This window comes from Neopelma chrysocephalum, unplaced genomic scaffold (genome assembly GCF_003984885.1).
Source record: "Neopelma chrysocephalum unplaced genomic scaffold, ASM398488v2 Primary Assembly neopelma1_131, whole genome shotgun sequence".
Taxonomy (NCBI): Eukaryota; Metazoa; Chordata; class Aves; order Passeriformes; family Pipridae; genus Neopelma; species Neopelma chrysocephalum.
The window spans coordinates 1,957,764-1,975,396 of record NW_020897793.1 but is presented as its reverse complement, the minus strand read 5'-3'; the positions used below and the strand labels follow the sequence as shown (position 1 = coordinate 1,975,396).

Below are 17,633 nucleotides of genomic sequence, written 5' to 3'. Positions count from 1 at the left end.
ATCCATCAGCCACTGAAGCAGAGGGCCTCAGGGACTCCCATGCCCACCCAGCAGAGGTGTGGGCCTCTGGGAAGACAAACAGCACAGTCACCATTGCCTTTGGTCTTCTTCTGTAGTCTGTCATGAAAATATTCCCTAATAAAACAAGGATATTATTATTTTATAATAATTTTATAATTTTACACTTTAGTATAACTGGCAATAACAGTAGTAAACTACTTATGATGTAGTTAGAAAATAGCTGAGTGTCAGGAGTTTGCTCATGTGTGACCTGCAGGGCCTTCAGCAGAAGCAAAAGAAAACAAGTGTCTTGATGGTGTTCAGCTTTAAAGATAATAGGACACCTTCCTGTGATGGTACAAATGGCTGAAGTCCACCCAGATCAACTTGTTCAGTTATCCTGGCCAAGTATTCACAAGGAATAGACAGATCCACCAGTGCATGGGATTCGAGGGAAATGCAATGGAAAACTACCCACTGAGTGAGCTGCACACATGCCCCTAGCGAGGCCGCTGGGTTGGGATGGTTTGGCTGTCCCAGCTGTGCTAGCAGGGCAGCAGGAGACATTCACTTTTGGTCTTTTAAGGCCCAACTTTGTAAAGACCTCTTCCTTACCACCTTCACACCCCTCCTCCATGGCACACAGGGAGAGTATTAAAGCATGTAGCAGCTAAGTCTTCAAAAAATCTTTCATGAAAAATGAAGTGTTATTTATTAACAGGTTTATATACAGAGTAAAAACTACTGGTGAGGTTCCCTCCATGTACATCTTTGGGAACAAAACAGGTGTAGAATGCCCAGTGTTCTGGGATGCAGCAAGTAAAATGATATCCAAGGCTCTCTATTAGAAATACATTATTTAAATAAATGTGTTGTTTAAGAGACTAAAAAAAAAAAAAAAAAAAAAAAGAATTGCAGTTGCTTTCCTTTTCCTGCATGAGAATTCTTCCCAGTCCCACCTATCCTCTCTACAAGACTGGAAAATGGCTTTTCAAAGAGTGTTGTTAGTACCATGGGACAATGCTCTGGTTGTTTTCATGCTGATATTTATTTGCTGCTTGAAAGGCCATTTATCTAAATATTTCCAAATTCCAAGTGCACTCAGAAGGTTCACCTGAGAGACTAGTGGCGAATTACTTATCAAAATCAGATGAATTAATGGGTAGCAATCTACTCTCTAAGGTAGAGAGAGGCAGGGAAGGAAAAGAAAGGGGGGGAAAAAGTAAAGGAAAAAAAATCCCCCTGTGTTAGCCACAGCCCTTACATTTATATTCCCTACTGGAGTGGGATTTTGCCTTTTTAATTCAGCCCAGTTTATGCCTGCTTGTAAATTTAATGGTCACTATTGTGACAGCAGATGTCCACTCAGTTCAGCTGCTATTTAACATCATGTGGCATCCTGGCCGAAGCCAAAATGCAGAACAAGCTGTCTAAAACCCAAGCTGTCAAAATAAATCTCCATAGAGACATTGTCTGCTAATCCATGGGAAGTGGAGTTTAAGAAGCTGCACTGATTGCCAAAGCAAAAGCCAAAAGGACACTCGTGCTCCCAGCTATGGCGAGGGAGTCGAACTCCATCTTGAAATGACAGGCACACGTGGGCCTGTAAGAAATCACGTCTAGGCTGAAGCTTTGCAATTAGTCCCTCTGCCAGGGCTTTCAGTGTTAGAAATCCCCACAGGGCAGGACATAAGAGCTGAAGGCTGCAGTTGGGTGTTTCAGATACAGTACAGTACGGTGGCAGCCCTGGCTTTTGGGAAATATGGGCACTGCTCCAAGGCTCATTGCTGCTCTGAGAAGCTCCTTCTCCTGCTCACTGAGGTGTACACCCTTATTTCTCATCCATTTGGACCATTGCTGGCAATTGCTAAATTCTTTATTTATAATCTTGAGTAACAGGAAAATAAAATGGGAAACAACCCTTTTGTTCTGTTTTGTGCAACAGTTTTTATCTTCTGTTCGTGGACTTTAAAGCTGGTGAAGCTCAAAAAAATGACTACTGATTAAATATATACTGAAATTGTACAGGGTTTCCCAGTCAATTCTGACACTGAGGGACTTGGACATCAGCTTCTTTGGGACCCCTTTAGTCTTTAGATTTCATTTTGCTATTGGAATACTTTCAAAATCATTCCTCAGTGTCCATTCAGTTTTTAAAATATCTTGAAAAATATTTTACTGTCCTTCTTGACACTTTTGAGTTGGTAATTTTTTTTCTCAAATTTATGTCTTTGTACACACACACTTTTTTGTCCTATTTTTTTATCATTTAAATACTTTTTAGTCTATTCTTTCCAGGCACTTGGAAATAAATGTGAAATTTACCACACTTAATGCAATTATAGCCTTCCAACATGCTTAAATCACACTGTGGTCAGTCTGAACATTACTTTGCATTTGTGGAATTTTTATGCATAGGTGGCATTAAAAATATTTGCAAAGACTTTATAATTCAGATCCAATATTGGTCTTTGTCTGGATCTCCTCACCAGATAATCTGGACACTTTTTAAGATGTTTGGAAAAACATATTTCAAAGCCTCAACATGTGTTTTTACATTTCATCTTGTACTTCAACTACTTGCAGGACTCAATTTTAACCATTTTGAGCACAATATTTCATTTATATTCTGCTCAGTTCCCTCATTTTGATAGCTATTTTCTTGCAGATCCTTTTAAGAAAAAGAAATAATAAAAATTTTTAGGTACAGTTCAGAGCTACTTGGATTAATTTTTAAAACATCATTACCTTCTCCTTTAAACTTTATCCTTATTTTTCAATTTTACACTACTCTGATTTCCAAAATAAGTACTAAAAGATACTGTGGAAGGAGGAGTTTGATATATATCACATGTAATGCCCTTCAAGGAGTGGCTCATACTGCTCTCCAAAGTGCTCAGCCCAGGTTGCTGGTGCAAACCTCATCTTATTCCTAAGTATTCCTGACGTGGTCCAACACTCATCTGAGAAGAAATTTTAAAATAGTAATAGTAGGGAACATTATACTAAAAGAGATTCCAAAATACGCCGCTTAATGCCAAAATATTTGAAATAGACCCCAAAAAGAAACAAATTGGTCAAAATCTGACACAAAGAGATTATTAATGGAGCAAATATTTTCAAAAGGGAAAAGAAAACTGAACAGAACAAAGTGTCAACAAATAATAATTTTTAAAAAAGCTACTAATGCAGTAATTCCAAAAGATATTCAGATGTTCATTTTGGTTCTTACAGCATGTCTTGAGAATTGACTTTGACCAAGAAAGAAATTGTTTGCAAGGATGAATATTCTCCTCACTGTGCTGAAACTAGGTGCCTAACAGCTCTTCCATTACAACAGCAACAGAAAATCCAGTGAGATATTTATCTGAACATGTCTGATACTACTGAAAATCTGACCTAGAGTCTTGAAGTCACATTCAGCAGAAAATCAGTCTGCTTGATGCTTTGAAATTACACTCACAGTTTAGCAAGCATAGGGTTTCTGGTTTCTCCTCTGACCCATGCCAGATGACACAGAGCTTGTACAAGTTTCTACCTATTGCCTGTCTTGTATGAATCACCACTGCAGTAGAAAGGCTTGTTTTGAAGCAGCAGCAGTTGAGATGATAAACTGTGATGCCTCATCTATGAGACAGTGAGAATAACCACAGGAAAGAGAAAAGAAAAATCATGTTTATTCTACTTGGGATCACTATTTATTCAAAGTGCAAAAAATATCCAATAGAGTCTGTAAAATTTAACACAGCCACGGTGAATGTCACAGGATGATCACTCCATACTCTCCTTCTCGCAAGCAAAGAGCAACAGTGCTGTCCCAGCTGGTGCCTCTTCCATTACCAACTCACAGACTGTGTCTCATAGCAGGTGAGAGCTGCTCCTCACCAAGGCTGGAGGCTGCAAATTACCCAGTTCGTGTCTCCAGTCAGCTGAAAAGTAAGTACCTATGGTTCCCAGTCAGCTCCTGTAAACTTGACTTACAGGTAAGTTCTTGGGCAGTAGGTCCACTCGGTTCACCACAGGAGAACTTTAGGACAGCCTTGATTCTTCAGGATCTTACCCATCCAGGGCCATGGCAGGGTGATTTCTGCATAGCCCAGTGGCTGCAGATGTGGGCCCATCATCAGGCTTACGCACAGCACTCCTTGTAACTCATCACAAAAACTGCCACTGGAAGAATATTTTTCTTCTACCTTGGAGAGAGACTAAAAATGCTCAGAAATGCAACTGTATAAATAAGTAATAAATCTATTACATACCACATATTCCATCAGTTAATTTGTTGTATTAAAATACATAATTTTACAAAACATTATTTGCAAACCTAAAAATCTACACAGTCCAGTGACAGAAGTAGCACGCATTATTTTATACAGGGTGTATACAATAATAATTTGTACAAACTCTCCCAATACAAGAGAGGTTCTTTATCATTAATGTAAGGAATACAGGGAGTCTTAGCAGAAACTACTGCAATGTACTCCTGTTGAAAGTATTTATGTTGAGATCAAATGACTTGCTTTTTCCATCAGGCCAAGAAATCTGCCATAACTGTAGAAGGACTTGCAAAATCCATACAGGGCTCCATTCCAACCCATGAATTTTGTTAATCCCCACTGTACATACAGGTACAGCATGTGAATGGAGGTCCTTCCAATAAATTTACCAACACACATTTCAAAACAATTCAGGAAGTTTTACCAATTACAACTTCAATTTGGCTAGATGTCTCCCACTCAACATTTGGCAGAACATATATAATTTTCTTAATGAATAATATTTATTACAGAGAGAAAAAAATGTTGTATACAGTATTACTACATGAGAGACTTGAATGGAAAATTATACATCAGCGAAGTACTTTGTGAGAAGCACCCAGATCCAAATTCCAGTGAAGCTGCAGGACTTCAATGACTGATCAGTTCACCCTGACTATGAAAGTACATTTAGATTAATATTAGACAGGTTTTTTCAGGGTTCTTTAATTTGTAAAATGTTTGAAACCCACAAGTCTGCCCCAAGCCTCTGCCACCATTGAGTCCATAGTCAGTTATGGCTGACGTGTGCATGGCCAGTGATCCATCACAGCATCACATTCTCCTGCTCTGCATGGAGCAAGTTATTTGCATGACCAAGTCACAAGTGCCTGGTTGACCATGTGGGTCTTCACTATCAGTTTTGCCAGGAGCACAGGCAGCAATGACAGGGCTGGTTTGGGAGATTTTTGCAAAACTGTCCAGTGTAGGTTTTCCAGTATGATTACAAAGCATTAAAACACCACACAGAATGTGCAAAGTAGGCTATTACATGATTTTTTTAAACTAGCACAGCTGATATAAAACATATTCTACTAATTACAATAGAGGTAAAAAATGCCAGCTAGGACCAATACTGAAGGACGTGTGCTGTATTGTTTGTTGTTCAATAAAATCTTAAGAATAGTGTTTAGGGCAAAAATGCAATCAGAAAATGTTATTATGATTCTTGGGAGTGCATTGGGGTTTGTGTCTTGATTTCTATCTCCTTTGCACATTTCTATGAATTCAGAGTGGAGTTGTTATTATGTTGGACATATCAGAAAAGGTTGCTGTGCATCTGTATTTAGTGATCTACTAAGCATCAAACTGCGTGTTTCATGCAAACACAGGGAATGTCAAAAGTGAGACTCTCAATCTTCGCTTTCATAGATGTTTATAGTAGAATTACTAAACACTCCCCTGTTTGTCAACCAAAAGAATATCAAAAGAGCTGGGAATAAAATACCTAGTATGTTGCAGAGCAGATACTAAACACCACCAAGCAGAACACACTCAGAAATGTTGCTAATGTCCTCACACTTAGTGTGCATGCTTCATTTTACAGGGGAAAAAAAAACAGTCCAGAAAAACGAGGCCATTATCACAGAAGCTTTTGACTGGGTACAAAAAGCAAACCCCAAGTGGTGTAAGCAACATGTTTCTGTAAAGCTTGGGCACCATCTACCCTCTTGCATCCTCTTCCAGAACATGTTGGAGACAGAAGTATTGACAGGCTGGCCTGCAGTGCTGGAGCACAGAGTCATATACAGAGCCACATGCTTTCCACCTGGCAAGCTGACAATCATCCTAGCTACTATCAGCAAAAGTATTCATTAGGTTGTCCCTCTATCTTTGGTATCGCTTCCGAATCCACGCTGGACCGGGCAGACAGCAACCTGTTTGACTCATCAGGGGTATGTCTAGTCAAGTATTCCCCTTCCACCCCTTTCGCCTTGGCCCCAGGAGACAGGCTTTCAAAGGTGACATAGGATTCCTGAATTTCCTTGGGTTTTCGCACAAAGCATTTTTTGCAGCGCCTCTTCAGCGCTCCGCAGCAGACCACCAGCGTCAGGGGAACAGCAATGACACAGGCCACGCTGATGACAACCACGTTGATGAGCTTCTGGGTCCCTCCTGCACTGGCAACTTCATCCGTAGAAAATATGATGCATTGCTCCTTCCTGGGGATCAGTCCTTTCACACAGACACACACGATGTATTTGGTCTTTGGCAGCAGCCCATAAACAGTGACCTTGGTCTTCCCAGGCTCCACGTTGATCCGCCGCATGTCCCTCTCTCCAAAGATGGCATAGAGGACACTGAACACTGTCGTGTTCTTTGCCAGAGGTGCCTTCCAGGCCAGGGTGATGCTCTGGTCGGTGTCTCCTATCACCCTGACACTCCTCACCATTCGTTCTGGCTCCTCCTGACCAGTGGGTGGGCTCACCAGCAGGTTTCTGGGGTTGCCGTCTTGTTCCACATCCGAGAGGAGGCCCTCTCCGGTGCCCACTCCAGCCCCCAGGGTAGGCACAGTGGAGGTGGTGATAACATACCTTGCTACTAGTTTGTCGTTGTAGGCAGCTGCTTCCATCCCACTCGCCTTCCCATTCCATGTGCCTTTGCTGTTAGAGTTAGGGTCATCCGTGCTTTCGGAGTCTGTGATGATGAGAGATATGAACGCCTCTGTTGCTCCCAGAAAATTCTTCGCCTTACAGATGTACTCTCCAGAGTCAAGGTAAGAGACTACAGGCAGGCCCAGAATAGACCAGCTCATCCCATCACTGGAAATCTCTTGGTGAACTGCAAGGTAGGAAAAATGTTAAATAAATAGTCAATAATAAATAGAATTAATAACATGTTTGTAAAATATTGAAATTCCATCAACCAAATATCTGCTCAATACAGTAAAATCATCATTTCTGTTTGCCACCAAGAATGTTACAAAATCAAAGTAAACCTAAGAAGAGGACAGTAACACTAAAATTAGGTTATGTTGGGATTGAAGCTGCTTCAAAATGAATATATGTGCTCCATTTGACGGTATTTCCTCCAAACTGATGTACAATTTGAAAACATAACAGAAAAGGTTCTTCCGTTAAAAAAAAAAGCTTAAAAATTCTTATGTAGATACAATACTTAAAAGAGTGGACGGAGTAGGCAGTAACATGATCTATTTAAACACTAGATGCAGTCCTCTGAGGCACAGAAAATACAAACAGCAGAGATTTTATTCTAATAACTGCATATGGACTAATCCAGAGTATATGAAAAAATAATTGAAAAATAATAACCCTTTTACTGCTAAATTATTGCAGGCTTTTACATAGGTCTGATCACTTACCACTGAATTATATGTATACAACTGAGTGTTGATTTTCTGGCTTGCTTTACCTGGAGGCTAAAACAAGCTTTTTTTGCCTTTTTCTATTTGTGCAGGAAAATAAAAAAGTTAGGATCCTGTAGAAGGGTAAAGAACCTTCTCCATTATTTAAACAGCCTCCTTAGGATGAGCACATGCTATCTCTGCCCTCTCCCACTGCAAGGTAAACCAGGGAGACGTCTGAAAGGCAAAAGTAAGACAGAATGCAAACTTCTCCCAAGCCTTCATGGGGTCAAGATCCAGCTTTGGCAACCAGCGCCCGTTCCAATAGCAGTGAAGTACAAGGCAGCAAAAGTTACTTTTTCAGTTTAATTATTTACTAAATGGGCATATTAGAAAACATACAGACAGCCTACCTACAGCACTTCCCTGTACATACCGATCGTGGGCTGTTTCTCACTCCTTTCTGTTCAGAACACTAACATTTCAAACAGTCATATTACAGCATTGGCACAGAAGCTGCTGCTGCTGAGAAATAATGTATCTTTTCAGCCAACTGTTTATTGAAAGGTGCTAAGGTCTGATTTAATGGGGCACAAAATACATCATTCTCAGTTGTAGCTCAAAGTAAACTCAACACAGGCTTTCGGGAAACCATTCTCTGTTTTGTTTTTTTTTTTGTGGTGGTTCTCTTTCAAGTGTAGGAGGGATGTTCACAGCATGATGGGTAGACATCATCATTATGAGGAGCAGGTCTGCTATATCCTGCACACCATGCACAACAGAGCAATGACTTGTGCAGATCTCAAAAAATGATATTTATTACAAGTAGTTCTACTGCTGTGAAATAAAAATGCTCTCTTCCCTGTTCTGTGCACCAAGGAGCCCTGTAAACCTTTGAAGATCAGACCCCATACTTAGCAATTTATCTGCTGAGTTTAGATCTACTCTGAAAGTCAGGGCCAGGCCTGGAATACAGCAGTATTCAGGGGAGGTTGGAGGGATGAAGGTTCAGGTCCTAGGGCAAAAAGCTAAGGACAATTGTATTCAATACAGCAAAAGTATCTTCCCTAAATTCCCCACACATTCAAGAACCAACATTGGAATTTTAGCTCCAAACATTCTTATGAATGCAAATGAAAACATGATCAGTCACAAAACCAGTGGCTGTTTGAAGACTTCCCCCACAAGAGGGGTGGGCACAGAAGAGGTACTCAGGCCAGGTGGTCAGTGTTTCTCCCACAAAGCTTTTTCCCAAGCCACCTTGTCAATCTATCAGAAATTAATGATTTCTTGCAGACGTTGCCACTGCAGAATTGTATCCTTCAGCAGTTTAGTGGCTTTTTTGTTTTTTAATATATCAGTAATGTTGTATGTTTTCAGCCTTTTCTTTCTCTCTACAGCAGATCTAAATAGCAGTTGAGTTCACATCAGACATCTCTCTGTCAGACATGTTTGCTAACTGATTAACAGTAGCTATTCGTTAGCCTCAAAGACGCACAGAATAATTCAGTAGGAAGCCTTGTCAGTGATGGAATAAATCAACAACTGAGAACAGCCTCTTGCTACAGTTGGACACATTTCATTTCTTCATCTCCAACAGATTTGCAGAAAACTCCTTGACTTGTCTCACCACCACAATTGCTATGAAACAAAACCAAACCAACTTTTTACACATTATAGTGTACATTTATCTGATCATATTTTCATCAACATGTAAGTAATTTTATAGTCAATGGAAAATCACATTGTAGTAGTGGATTACACACAGTACTATTGTGAATTACAGTGAATCTTAATCTTGCACCACTTTCTTTTATCTGTAGGAAGGTTCTGTTGTCATAGAAGCTTCCATTTGCTGAACAGTCTGTAGAAAATAAAGGTACAGGTCTCTATCATTCATTCCATGTGTGAGAAAAGGTTAAACCAAGCCCACCTGTGCCGTTCAGTTGAGCACCGTCAGCTCTCCTCCAGCTGAGCTCAGGGATGGGCACCCCTGTTGTCCCACATCGTAGCAGCACAGTGCTGCCCAGGATGGTCTTCACTTTGGCTACAGACGTGTGTACAACGGGGCTTTGACACTTCCTGAGCTCCACTTGGCTGAAGAACACTCCTGCAAGGCTCCTGGGTGTGAAGCATTTCAGCCTGGGCTCAATGAACGCTATGTTAGGAGACTGGAAATTTAGGAAATGGACCATTTCATACAGACTGCAGTCACATACCCAAGGATTGTCTTGCAAGCCTGTCAAAAGAAATCAGAGCACTAAGTCACTCCAACAGCATCTGTTGTTTCTGCCACTTTCATTTCTGTTTTTCAGCAAGACAAACTGTGATAAGCTCCCAGACTGCTCTGCAAGAACTGCCTGTCCTTATGCAGGAGTATGTGGGGTGGGGGGGGGTGATGTCCTGACAGCCCCCTGATGTCATTGGCTGAGCCTGATGGATCCCATGGTTGCCTGTTAGTAGAATGGAATAAACATGGCTTGCTAAAGTGTCTCAAAATCTGGATCTGAATTATTCATATTATGAAAACATTACAATTTATGCACCTAAAGAAGCAAAACAAGAAGTTATTATAAACACATTTGGTTCCAGGATGAAAAAAACAAGTAACTATGGGAGAAGGGGTACGAATTTTTTTGGTATGAGGAGACTATGAAGTTTCTTCCTTAGACAGGTCAGGAAATTCTTCTCACTGGACACTATTAAAATATTATCCATATTGTCATGCCAACTTTCATGCCTGCAATAGGTGTAGGTGATCCTACTTGACTGTGATAGTTCTCTTCCAGCCCAGTTATTCTGTTATCTTCATTATTTTAGTAATCAGCTAAAATGAGCTGTTTTTCCTGAAATACTAATTTACACAGGATAAAACAAAAGAACTGTTTAAAGGATTAAATTGAAGAATATTCCTGCTATGGTACATAAAAGTATATAAATAGACAATAACTATATTAAGAATATACACACAGAAAGGGGTCTATTGAAGAGCACACTCCTGTTTCAGAGTTTCAGAATGTTTCTCCTTTTATTTCATTCTGCTATCCCAGTTCACACCTATTGAACTCAAATTCTGAAAAAATGAGACATTACTCTATTAAAAATAGACCTGTGAAGATAGTACTGAAAAAGCAAATTTGGAACTAGAGCAATGCATATCCATGAACAGAAGTTGCTGCATTCTGATTAAATCTGTGTCATCCTACTTACAAATATTCCCATCCAGCTGCTCTGTGGTCAGTTTGTGGTCTCTAATGGTTTTAGCTAGCAGAATTGGCACTAGGGACATTTATACCATCTAACCCAGGCACACATTTGAAGCCTAAGACAGGAGCACGGCTCCCAGGCCTCCTGCCTGCCACAGCAGTGAGCTTTGCTTCCTCTAAGGGGGCTCCACCTCCTCTTTTCCACAGGCAGCCCAAGGACATGCCCTGGGCTGGCACCTGCCTCAAAGTAAAGAGTACTAACATTTCCTCCATTCCTGGTGGGAGGAAATGACAGCTGCCCACCCTACAGTGCCCACCCTCACTGGGCCCTGGAGCCCTGCAGCACAAGTCATGCAAGCACAGGCTTTCCAGCCAGAACCTAATTTTGACACATGCACAGACGGTGCACCACAAGGCTCCATGAGCATCAAGGGGGTGTTTGAATTTACTACAGTCAACAGAGACACAGTGCTGATCAAAAGCCCCCAAGGTCTCAAACAAAGTGTTTTAAAGATGCTGCTGGAAAATTTCTTCTGAGATGATTCCATATCATCCTCCCTGAGCTCGGAAGAGGATATGAAAGTGATGGGTCTTGGCAGGAGGTCAATTCTTATAAATCAATGCATTAAAGTGAAGGGGACTAAATAAAGAAAGAAAGTACAGCTTGGCTCTGTTGGTTTATGGCATTTTTGCTAGCATACTTCTTTGCAGCTTATTTCTGACCTCATGCACTAGATACCAATTTATCCCAGATTACTGGGCAGGTGCACCAGCTCCAGCTGATGCTGCAGCAGCCCCAAAGGCCCAAAGTGAGCTCTTTGCTTCCCTGCACAGCACACTTCCATGGGCTCACGTGGGCAATCCTTATGTGGAAAAGCTTGCACCCTTGGCACAGACTATTAGCCAGCAACTTACCACAGGAGCTACATCTTGAAGTAGTCTACAAAAAAGGTCTCTAAAGAGAAGTCACAGTGATGCACTGCAGACAAAGGATGGATTGGGCTGACTCTTTATTATTCATGACTTTTTATGCCTCCATGAGAAACAGTCATGAGCAGAGTGAAACACAAACAAGCAGCTGTGTTCTCCCATTCTGCTCCTATGAGGGACATGCATTTTATCTACCTGGTCCCTCTGAGTATCAGTAGAACAGGACCTAGAAGCTGGAGTGTCTATACATTACTGCATTAATTTTAGCATTATAGGCATTCGCCTACATGAATATTTTAGGATCCTGGCACACTCAACCTTTGCACAGCTGGATACATAAACACTCAGGTTGGCCAGATCAAGGCACGATCTGTTCTTCTCAATAAAACACTTTACTATTCTATATTGAATGGAATAACATTTTTACATGTAACTTGATGCTAAAAAAATTTTAAAAAAGTATGATCTAGGCAGTGTCTTGCCACAAGTGAAATGGGTAATTCCAAACTGCCAGCTTTGGTTTAAAGAACTTGTTACTGCATCTGGCAAAACAGTATAACGAAACACCTGCTCCTCTCCTGATGCTAATGAAACCTTAAACAACATCTGTAAAGGACACTAAAAGCTTTGTAGGTGGCATTTTGTATCTTTTTTTAAGTCTTGTATCTCTTTCCACTGCAATCCTTTTTAAAAAACTTTACTCTCCTAAATTTATCAAGGGAACAAAGAGCAGCAGGTACTTGCCAGAGCAAGAGGAAACTTGCAATGTCTCTGATGAGATTATCAGCAAGTGTCTGAACTCACATCCATGCTGTAGAGGCAGTACACACAGATGCACACAGCCCGCAGACCAAACACAGTCAGCGGAGCTGGATCAGCTCAAGGCAAGTGAAAACAGCAGATGGCAACAACTCTGAAACATCATCAACCTACCGTGGATTTGAATCAGCACTCAAATGTTAAAAGACTAAGTAGTAATACCCTGAACTAATAAATGTGCTGAAATCTCACCTGGGGATACTGCAACTGAGAGTCAGATGACACAAAAATGGACAATTGCCCCAAAGCCATACCTCTGAGGAGCCCAGCATTGACAAAGTGACAAAGATTCAAGCAAGTAATCAAATTTATGGTGTAATAAGCTGGGTTTGATGAGCCTGAGGTGAATTTGTTAACATGTAAATGAATTTACACACTTTATATGGGGTATTAAATTGTATATATATATAACGGCAATGTACATGCTAGGGTAACCACAGTGGGTGAAAATGCTGCAATAAGATGAGAAACTCTTGCCATTTGTGCCCCCTGCAAAATGACAGGCACTTCTCTTACCTAGGATGATCTTGGAGTTATCATTGGGGAAGTAAGGAACAGCCTGGAGGTTTGCCCAGGTGGCAATAAGAGCCTGCGGAAGAGTCATCAGCTTATTGCTAGACAGATCCAGGTATGTGATATTCTTGACATAACGAGCAGCATCTGGAGGGACTGAGGTAAGTTCGTTGTTGTGTAAATCCAGAAGCCTTAGCTGTGGCATGCCAGCCAGGGCTTCCCAGGGGAAAGCTATTAAATTGTTCCCATCCAGCCTCAGCTCCTGCAGACGATGAAGGCCCTTGAAGGTGATTCCGCTGAGGCTGGCCAGGGAGTTATAGGGCATCCAGAGGTACTCCAGGTTGTGAAGTAGGTGGAAAGCCTCTCCTGGCACCCTGCGAATGGCTGTCTTTTCTATCCGAAGCTTGATTGTATCTACAGGGATGTTCACAGGAGGGAGGGTCATCTCTGGGTCATTACACAGCACTGTCCTGGTGGGGAAAGAAAAGCAAAGGTGTGACTTTCATTTATCTTGAAAAGGTTTTGAAACTTTCTTTCAATGCAAGATTTTGATGTGCTTTTGTTTTTTCACAAGATTTCTTCTTGTCATTTCTTACTTGCTGCTGATCTCTACATCATCACCATAAGGACATCAACATTTATATGTACTTTCTGACTGCAGAGATTGCAGCATTGTGCTACTCCTGGGGTGATGTGAGTATGAATCTGGCCCATATAGTGTTCCTGCTGTTTTTTACTTTCAGGTTCTTTTAAAGTACTTATGAGAGACAGTAGTGACAACATTCATGCACAACAGAGGATTCTAGTGCAAGTTAAAACAAAATGATCCAAAAATTGAACAATAAAAGCCATATAAAAAGAAGCCTTACTGACATGTCGGAGGGTAAGAAGTTGTATAGATTAAATATGACACAGGACCTTTGATTTGAAAAATGAGAATAAGAAAGTCACCTAACAGCTCACTGGAAATGCACTAGAGCAAGCTCTGCTTTACTGTGAAGTAACCTGGAAGGTATGTAGAGGTGGTAGCAGTCACTGCACCACAGGCATGTATAGTTATGAGAGTGAAAGCACAGAAAATTAACTCTTTGGAAAATGCTGCACTGAAAGCAAGGCAGAGTTATGTGTTTTAATCATTCTTCCCATTCCTAGTCTCTAGCAGTCAAAGCATGAAAAGTCTGCTGCATTTTTGCAGCCTTCAAACAAAAAATTGTGACTTGAGATTGTAGATAGCCATGAGAAATGAAGGGAAACAAAAAAGGTCTCTCAGACTGCATTTTAGTTTGCCTATCAGCAGGTAGAGGAAGGCAAGTTCTTAACAAAATACAAAGCCACTTGCAAAAAGATAACAGGTTAAATAGGCGTGTTCCACTCCACATGCTATACAAGATACTGCAAGAAATGTAATGTGATCAGTCAAGTAACATTTTCTTATCACACTACCTGTATAAACAAAATATTGCAAAGCTGCCAAAACCAGATTGGTTTTGGCTGAAAGCAATTATTTCTCTAGTATCAACAAAAACATATAACAACACTGAACTGCTCGTGCAAACCTCCCAGAGTTAAATGCTTTTTGAGCCTACAGTTAAGTTGTTAATTTATAATCAAAACACAGTGCATTACTCTCATCCAACACTTTTATTGTGGCATTAAATCCTGCCCACCCTCAGCTGAAAATTGAGATTTTGAGGAAGAGAAAAATTTATCAAATAAGAAAAATCCACCAAATAAGAAAAATCCAGAAATCCTCTTTCAATAAAACATTTTTTTGTGAGTAGTCATGACATAAAATGTTTGCTAACAGAAACACCATGGCAGTAAAGCAGCATGTTTCTTATAGTGTCCTTAAACTATGTCAGTGAGCACTAAACATTTAATCTATGGGATAATCTCCTTCTGCTAGTGAGAAATATGAATCATAACGCAGGAAAAAAAGGTGACATTATGCTCCTTAAGGGACTAATGGATATTTGCATTATTATGCATCTTACTAAAATGCACAACAGCTTTTTCCAGTCACTGTGAGGAAATTCCCCTGGGAACTGTGACATTTATGAAGCAATAATTGGCTGTCACACTATTGCGCTCCCTTTTAACAATTGCAGACTACTTGTGTCTCTACGATGCTTCTTACTGGCAAAGTTTATGGTATTAAATCTATAGCACCAGAAGAGAGATAAGAAAGTAGATCTATTTCATGGGGATCCAAAATATTTAATTTCAATACTGTACCATTGCCTAGAAAAAATTTATTCCAAAGGATTTTGCAAATCACGCATCTCTGTCACAAAACCTCCTCTACTGTGACCCGCACCTTACAAAAATGTAGCCTCTATTTCATTGTCAGACAATTACTTTGTGATTACACTTCAGAAGGGTTATAAAAAACAGTCCTCCAAAGAAATGTACATAGTATGGCATTGCATTCAAAAATGGAGGTTCTTCTGGTCTTGTCTTCTTTTTTAACTGAAAGCTTCCAGACTGAGAATTAACTTCTTTTATTTTTATGAGTATTGTCTATTTTTTTGGTTCATTCTCATCCACAGTCTATTGCTTTGCCTAAAATCTCCAGCTGAAGGATTTTTTTAAGTAAATTGAATTGCCGCTTTTGTTACCACAACATAAATCAAATCTAGTTACACTTTAGCAACAAATCAGCAGAGCAGAATAAGACTTCTTAAAACTAGAATTTTCAGCACAAAGGTAAGAAAATAAAATGTTGTTTAAATTTTATTCCCTTTTTGCCATTGCACCAGCAGTAATTATGTCACTTCTCACAGAGATGCCGAAACGCTTTCTCTGAAATCAGCTTACTGTGTTTTCAGAAGCTAATCCTCTGCAAATATAGCTAGAGCACACAGCGACTGGAAAAAATAATGGACACAAAGTCTGGACACAATATTTTCTCTTCCAAGCCTCCTTACAAAGGAGAGGAAATAAAATCCCCGGCACCCCAAGAAAGAGCAGCAGCCCCCAAGGAGAGTCCCGGCATACCTGGCTTTGGTCCCTTCACTGAGGCTGTGGAAGGCGCAGCTGCACTGGGATGGGCACGAGCCGCTCACCCCTGGCAGCCCCCTGAGCGTGAGGCAACACAGCAAACTCACCACGATCCACATGGCTACCTGAGCATGGAAGGACACCTGGGCTCTACACAACGTGGAGGGCTTCGCCTATTGTTTTATCCATTGACTGGTCACATCTTGTTAACTCCCTTTTGTTTTCAGCCACACTGTGATCTTCCAGCCCTCGCTGAGTCCATCAGATAAAAAAGGATAGGCAGGGATTAAGGATGGGGACTTGAGTTATTTTCATGAAGGTGCTTATTGCTTCCTGGAACAGTACTAACGGCATTTCTTCCTTCAGGGAGCCCCTTCAAAACACCCTCCTCAGGAAATTTGTGGCTCTTGTGCAAAGAAAAACAAACATACTTTCTGGGGACCTGCATCACAGGCAAGGTAACTGTTATCTGACCAGGAATTAGCAGTCATTTACTTCCTCGTGGGGATATCGGGAAGATTTAAGACAGTTGTTTGTGCTAATGGAATGTAAGCCTCCTATATAAGAATACTAATATATATATATAGTGATGCTATTAAAAGGCTTTAGTTTCTTTTAAAAACTCCTACTTTGATCAAGCAATTATTGAACTGTCGGCAACATGCCTGATATCGATAAACAGTTAATAACCTAGTAAATATGCACATATTTCAGTTTATATCAGGACTAGCACATGCCTGCAGGATTGACCAGTGTGACTTGCTGACAAAGCAAAGCTCAGATAAGGGACCAATTTTTGCTACTTGATAAGGAGCAGAATCCTATTCATACTAAGAAAAGACATCTCATGTTTATAAAGACTATTATTTTCCAACGAGTGTGAAAGTATATAAATTACTTATACCACAAATACACAATACTCTTACAAAAGTAAAATGCTCAAATGCTTTGGAGAAACTGATAATTACTTTCAGCCTGATCAGATTGCTACCCCCCACTTCCCAGACATACTGCATTATAGCTTTGGCAAGAAAATCAACTCCTGTGCCAGACACAAAACAGAAAACACAAGTTAAAAGTTAACAGAAATGAAGCAGGACTGAATGGAGCTGAAGAGCTAGTGATAAACCACTAACCAGACACTACTCCTGCAGAGATGCTTTAGGGAAATATTTTTCTTCCAGTTCTGGAGCTCAGGAAAGCTTCAGTGCCAGCAAGGTTACAGGAGAGAGTCTCAGATGCCCCACTCCAGCCTAAAACATGAGCAATTCTACTAAAATCCTGGACCTGGCCATCTGCTTCCCCCATAGAAATGGGAGTGTGGGATAAAATGTGGCTGATTGAGGCAGAAGCCATCCAGCATCCTGTTGGCCTTTCAGCACCAGTCACCAGCTTTCCTTTTCCTTACCAAAGGTCAAAGAAGAAGGGAAAGAAATTACAACAACAAAGATATCTCTAAACATTAGGTTTTCTTGGATCTTAATTATAGTCATATTGATCAGAAAAAAATGTCCATCCCACTCTCTTTTGTCAGTATTTGAAGTT

At 40.5% G+C, this 17,633-nt stretch overlaps 1 protein-coding gene across 1 annotated transcript; it reads right to left on the bottom strand.

Annotated features, from left to right (window-relative positions):
- Positions 1-4,784: 4,784 nt before the first annotated feature.
- On the bottom strand, positions 4,785-16,207 carry LRIT1 (leucine rich repeat, Ig-like and transmembrane domains 1). The gene is made up of 4 exons (XM_027698626.1): positions 16,086-16,207; positions 13,092-13,558; positions 9,554-9,859; positions 4,785-7,097 (listed from the first exon to the last, which is right to left on the bottom strand). Exons 1-4 carry the CDS (start codon positions 16,205-16,207, stop codon positions 6,115-6,117), a joined length of 1,878 nt encoding a protein of 625 aa, XP_027554427.1. The 3' UTR covers positions 4,785-6,114.
- Between the last annotated feature and the right edge of the window lie 1,426 nt (positions 16,208-17,633).

Excerpts from the sequence above, each read along its gene's own strand:
- LRIT1 (XM_027698626.1), bottom strand. The coding sequence starts at position 16,207 with ATGTGGATCGTGGTGAGTTTGCTGTGTTGCCTCACGCTCAGGGGGCTG. Across the intron at positions 9,860-13,091 it reads TAACTCCAAGATCATCCTAG|GCTTGCAAGACAATCCTTGG; the intron begins GTAAGAGAAGTG and ends TTCTTTTGACAG. Across the intron at positions 7,098-9,553 it reads TGCTCAACTGAACGGCACAG|TTCACCAAGAGATTTCCAGT; the intron begins GTGGGCTTGGTT and ends CCTACCTTGCAG.